This window comes from Myotis brandtii, unplaced genomic scaffold, assembly GCF_000412655.1.
Source record: "Myotis brandtii unplaced genomic scaffold, ASM41265v1 scaffold2162, whole genome shotgun sequence".
Taxonomy (NCBI): Eukaryota; Metazoa; Chordata; class Mammalia; order Chiroptera; family Vespertilionidae; genus Myotis; species Myotis brandtii.
The window spans coordinates 1-5,948 of NW_005358100.1; the positions used below are offsets into that span (position 1 = coordinate 1).

At 46.2% G+C, this 5,948-nt stretch overlaps 2 protein-coding genes across 2 annotated transcripts; both read left to right on the forward strand.

Annotated features, from left to right (window-relative positions):
* Positions 1–1,139: 1,139 nt before the first annotated feature.
* On the forward strand, positions 1,140–1,469 carry LOC102256387 (protein p13 MTCP-1). The gene has a single exon (XM_005865967.1). The coding sequence runs from the start codon at positions 1,140–1,142 to the stop codon at positions 1,467–1,469; it is 330 nt and encodes a 109-aa protein (XP_005866029.1).
* Positions 1,470–2,698: 1,229 nt separating this feature from the next.
* LOC102256692 (protein p13 MTCP-1-like) lies at positions 2,699–3,956 on the forward strand. The gene is made up of 2 exons (XM_005865968.1): positions 2,699–2,761; positions 3,615–3,956. The coding sequence occupies exons 1-2, from the start codon at positions 2,699–2,701 to the stop codon at positions 3,954–3,956; spliced, it is 405 nt and encodes a 134-aa protein (XP_005866030.1).
* Positions 3,957–5,948: the final 1,992 nt, after the last annotated feature.

The following is a 5,948-nucleotide window of genomic DNA, read 5'->3' on the forward strand; positions in this document are numbered from 1 at the left end:
TAGTTGTATTTTTGAAGTGGTTGTGCGAGGCAGCAACTCCGGTGTTTACCTATGCCGCCATCTAAGTTTCACCCCAACAACAAAGTTTTAATTAAGAAAAAATAAATAAAAGAAAGGTAAGAGCCTGGCCAGCGTGGCTTAATTGTTTAGCTTCAACCGAGGAACCAGGAGAACACAGTTCAATTCCCTGTCAGGGCACATGCCCGGGTTACAGTCTTGATCCCCAGTAGGAGGTGTGCAGGAGGCAACCAATCTGTGATTCTCTGTCATCATTGATCTTTTTTTCTCTTTCTCTTCCTCTCCGATCCTCTCTGAAATCAGTAAAACTATATGAAAAAAACGAAAGAATAGTCATGGCACAGTAAAGTAGAGCATTGAGTCAATCCTATATAATAAAAGTCTAATATGCAAATTGATCAAATGGCAGAACTACTGGTTGCTATGACACACACTGACCACCGGGGGCAGATGCTCATGTCCGGAGCTCTCCACCAGTGGTGGTCAGTGCCCCACAGGGAGAGCACCGAAAATCCAAAAGCCAGGCTCACAGGTGTCGAGCACAGGGGGGTGGTGGGAGCATCCACGGCAGCACTAAAGCTGTCAGTTGGACATCCATCAAGGGGTCCCGGACTGTGAGAGGCCGCAGGGCTGACTGAGGAACCCCCCCCCAGGTGCATGAATTTTGTGCACTGAGCCACTAGTAATATTATCATAACTGTGTATGATGTCAGAAAGGTATGAGATTAATTGCATGATTTCTTAGTCCATTATATAATATCTAATCATTGGGATGTACCTCTGAAATGAACCTAAGGTTGTATGTCAAATGTCATTTGAAAAATATTTTAAAAATTCTATAGGACTATGTTACCTTCACAGAGTCACATTATACTTCAAGTATGCTTTGTACACTTTGTTCTAGAAGAGAGATCTAAAGCTAAAAATGAAAGAAAAGTTGAGATTTATAAATTTACAAAATAAACCAAAGGCAACCGCAAACACAACTGTAAAAACCATAAAGATAAGAGCCAAGGTAAAATGCATTTGGAGACCCCATCCCCTGTCTTTTGATACCAGGACCGAAGTGGCGAGAGGCTCTGAGAAGCTGTGGCTGTTGCTCCTTAGACCACGGAGGGGTCATGGCCGAGCTCCCCTCGAAGGTGCACCTCCACTCGCACCCCATCTGCCTGATGCTCCGTGGGCCCTCGGTGTATGAGGACGAGAACCAGCGCACGTGGCTGCAACTCCTCATGGAGACAGGAGGTGTCCTGCAAGTTCGGTTGCGCCAGGAAGGCATCCCCAGTGGGTATATCTCACTCACCACCAGCCCTCTGACCTCGATCACCATGTGGACGCTTCACCCTTGCGGCCAGTACGTGGACACCATGTGCCGGTTCTGGCGCATCGTGCACCACGTCAAGGAGAATGGAGTGGAGGAAATGATCCTTGAGCTGAAGGAACACTCATAGGACATGTGATGGGGTCCCTGGCTCTTGTCACCCTGAGCCCCAGTCCTGCAGGCCTGCCGGTGGGACATGTATAGTTCTGTTCACCTTTTTACTAAGCACTGTTGTTCTATCTGTCACCCCCTGAGTGCGAGGGCACATTGAACTCTCTCTCTCTCTCTCTCTCTCTCTCTGTTCTTGTTCTTTTTCATCTTCTGCTCATCTCTTTTCTCTCTGTCTCTTTCTGTGTCTCCCCCTCTCTCTCAAATCAATAAAAGCATTTTGAGTCAAGCTGGTGTTTCTCACTGGTTGAGGGACGACCTATGAACCCGGAGGTCACGGTTCGATTCCTGGTCAGGGCACAGACAAGAATTAACCAATGAGCCCTAGCTTGTTTGGCTCAGTGGATAGAGGGTGGGACTGTGAACTCTGGAAGGTCCCATGTTCGATTATTCTCAAGGGCCGATGCTCTGGTTTTGGGTTCAATCCCCAGTACGGGGCATGCAGGAGGTACCCAATGTATGATTCTCTCTCATCATTGATGTTTCTCTCTCCCTTCCTGTATGAAATCAATCCTATATAATAAAAGCCTAATATGCTAAGTGTCCAGTCGACTGGTCTTCTGTTCAACCAATCAAAGCATAATATGCAGATGATATACTAAGTTTGCTCAACTGCTCGCTATGACATGCATTGACCACCAGGGACAAGACATTCAGATTGGTAGGTCAGCTTGCTGCTGGGGTCTGGCTGATCGGGACTGAGTGAGACATGCTGGACACACTCTGCAGCCCTCCCATGGTCCCTGCCAGCTGGCAGTCCTCCCGTGTCCCTCCCCAGACCTAATGGGGCATCGGTGGGGTGCCTTGGCCTGCCCTGTGCCCTCTAGTATTCTGGGACCCCTTGGTGGAGGTCAGAGAGCCAGTTTCGGCTTATCCCCGCAGGCCAGGCCGAGACACCACACTGGTGCACAAATTCCCCCAAACATTCATTCTTTTTTTGGAGAAGGTATTATCGGTTCATGAACCTCAGGAGATCAAACAATGAGAACATTGGTCATTGAAATGAAAACTATTTCCACTGATGACTTCAAGCCTTGTCTACCGGGACTGGGCTAATATTTTCAGGCTTAAGGTCTTTTTCTTTTTCTTTCTCTGTTTAATATATTTTGACTAGAGGCCCAGGTTTCAGGCTCAATCACCAGTAGGCGGCGTGTGGGAGGCAACCGCTCCATGATTCTCTTTAATGCAACCATGGATGACCTGAAATTGATTTCTGGGGCTCTCTCCGGCTCCCCCTCCAGCCTCCTCTTGCTGGTGCGATGGTAGATGAATTTTATGATAGCTGGGCTTTTTTGGGGGGCTGTATGAAAAAAATGAAAGAATAGTCATGGCACAGTAAAGTAGAGCATTGAGTCAATACTATATAATAAAAGGCTAATATGCAAATCGACAAAACGGCAGAAGGACTGGTCGCTATGACACCCACTGACCACCAAGGGCAGATGCTCATGGCAGGAGATGTCCACCGGTGGTCAGTACACTCCCACAGGGGGAGCGCCGCTCAGCCAAAGGCCACGCTCACAGCTGCCGACCACAGGGGGGTGGTGGGAGCATCCACGGCAGCACTAAAGCGGTTCTAAGCCATCAGTTGGACATCCCTCAAGGGTTCCTGGACTGGGAAAGGCTACAGGATTGGCTGAGGGACCGCCCTGAGTGCATAAATTTTGTGCACTGAGCCTCTAGTAATATTATAACTGTTATGGTGTCAGATGTGTATGAGATTAATTGCATGATTTCTTAGTCAACTATATAATGTCTAATCATTGGGGTGTTCCCCTGAAATGAACCTAACACTCTATGTTAACTGTCATTTAAAAAATGTTTAAAAATTCTATAGGACCATGTTACTTTCAAAGAATCATATTTTACATTAAGTACGTTTTGTACAGTTTGTTCTAGGAGAGAGATCTAAAGCTAAAAAGAAAGAAAAGTTGAGATTAACCAATTTGCAAAATAAACCAAAGGCAACCACAAACACAACCGTAAAAACCATAAAGATCAAAGCCGAGGTCAAATGCGTTTGGAGACCCCATCCCCTGTCTTTCGATACGAGGACCGAAGTAGCGAGAGGCTCTGAGAACTATGACTGTTGTTCCTTGGACCACAGAGGGGTCATGGCCGAGCTCCCGTCCAGGTGCACCTCACCTTGCACCCCAAGTGCCTGAGGATCCGTGGGCTCTCGGTGTATGAGGACGAGAAGCATCACACATGGCTGCATCTTGTCATGGACACAGGTGTCCTGCAAGTACAGTTGTGCCAGGAAGCCATTCCCAGTGGGCATATGGGACTCACCATCAGCCCGCTGACCTTGAGCACCATGCCTTGGATGTGGACGCTCCATTCTGGCAGCAAGTACGTGGACCCCATGAGCCGGTTCTGGCGCATCATGCACCACGTCAAGGAGAATGGCGTGGAGGAAATGAAACTTGAGCTGATGGACGACTCATAGGACAGGTGATGGCATCCCTGGCTATTGTCAACCTGAGCCCCAATCCTGCTGGCCTGCCGGTGGGATGTGTATAGTTCTGTTCACCTTTTTAATAAGCTCTGTTATTCTATCTGCCACCCCCTGGGTATGAGGGCACATTGATTTCTCTCTCTCTCTCTCTCTCTCTCTCTTTCTTCTTTCTTTCTTTCTTCTTGTTCTTCTTCTTCTTGTTGTTGTCCTTCTTCTTCTTCTTCTTGTTCTTCTTCTTCTTCTTGTTCTTCTTCTTCTTCTTGTTCTTCTTCTTCTTCTTGTTCTTCTTCTTCTTCTTGTTCTTCTTCTTCTTCTTGTTCTTCTTCTTCTTCTTGTTCTTCTTCTTCTTCTTGTTCTTCTTCTTCTTCTTGTTCTTCTTCTTCTTCTTGTTCTTCTTCTTCTTCTTGTTCTTCTTCTTCTTCTTGTTCTTCTTCTTCTTCTTGTTCTTCTTCTTCTTCTTGTTCTTCTTCTTCTTCTTGTTCTTCTTCTTCTTCTTGTTCTTCTTCTTCTTCTTGTTCTTCTTCTTCTTCTTGTTCTTCTTCTTCTTCTTGTTCTTCTTCTTCTTCTTGTTCTTCTTCTTCTTCTTGTTCTTCTTCTTCTTCTTGTTCTTCTTCTTCTTCTTGTTCTTCTTCTTCTTCTTGTTCTTCTTCTTCTTCTTGTTCTTCTTCTTCTTCTTGTTCTTCTTCTTCTTCTTGTTCTTCTTCTTCTTCTTGTTCTTCTTCTTCTTCTTGTTCTTCTTCTTCTTCTTGTTCTTCTTCTTCTTCTTGTTCTTCTTCTTCTTCTTGTTCTTCTTCTTCTTCTTGTTCTTCTTCTTCTTCTTGTTCTTCTTCTTCTTCTTGTTCTTCTTCTTCTTCGGTCCTCCCTTGGTCCCTTCCCAGCTGGCTAACCTCCCATGTCCCCCCCCCCAAGACCTAATGGGGCACCGGTGGGGTGTCTTGGCCTGGCCTGTGCCCTCTCTTAATCTGGGACCCCTTCGTGACTGTCGTAGAGCCATTTTCATCCGAACCCCGCAGGCCAGACCGAGGCATCACACTGGTGCACGAATTCGTGCACCGGGCCTCTAGTAAAAATATATTAAACAGAGAAAGACAAAGAAAAAGACCTTAAGCTTGAAAATATTAGCACAGCCCCAGTAGACAAGGCTCGAAGACATCACTGGAAATAGTTTTCATTTCAATGACCAGCATTCTCATTGTTTGATCTCCTGAGGTTAGTCAACCAATACTACCCTCTCCAGAAAAAGAACGAATGTTTGGAGGATTACGGGTGTTTTATGCTGATCATGTCTTTCCTTTGAGGATTTACCAGGGATGCCAGGGCTCGTCTCCTGAAGGCTCGAGCCGGCTCTGTGTGTGGCTTAACATCTAGCTCTGGATGCATTTGGGTTATTAATTGTGTTTAGCACTAAACAGCCCCAAAGAAAGCGCAGCGTTCATAAAATTCATCTAGCATTGCACCAGAGAGAGGCGGCTGGAGGGGGTGCTGGAGGGAGCCCCAGAAATCAATCTCAGGACATCCATGGTTGCATTAAAGAGAATCACTGACTGCTGATTAAATTCTCCTCTTGCAGAAAAGTGTATGCAAATGCAAATTGAGACCTTTAAGGCTGAGGACTGGGGAGCGTGAGGGTCGTGTTTCCAAGTTGCGTTTCTCATATTCAAAATATTGCACTTCCGGCCCGGCCGGCTTGGCTCAGTGGTTGAGCATCGACCTATCAACCAGCAGGTCATGGTTCAATTCCCGGTCATGGGCACATGCCCGGGTGCGGGCTCTATCACCAGTAGGGTGCGTGTGGGAGGCGGCCGATCTGTGATTCTCTCTCATCATGGATGTTTCTCTCCCTCTAGATTTCCCTTCCTCTCTGATTCAATAAAATCATTAAAAAAAATATTAGCCTTTGTTGCATTCAGATGGCATGCACATTGTTTTAAAATAGTTTATTATTTTTTTGGTTTAACATACCAGGTGGGTAGTCATTTAAAG

Excerpts from the sequence above, each read along its gene's own strand:
- LOC102256387 (XM_005865967.1), top strand. The coding sequence starts at position 1,140 with ATGGCCGAGCTCCCCTCGAAGGTGCACCTCCACTCGCACCCCATCTGC.
- LOC102256692 (XM_005865968.1), top strand. The coding sequence starts at position 2,699 with ATGGATGACCTGAAATTGATTTCTGGGGCTCTCTCCGGCTCCCCCTCC. Across the intron at positions 2,762-3,614 it reads CCTCCAGCCTCCTCTTGCTG|AGGGGTCATGGCCGAGCTCC; the intron begins GTGCGATGGTAG and ends CTTGGACCACAG.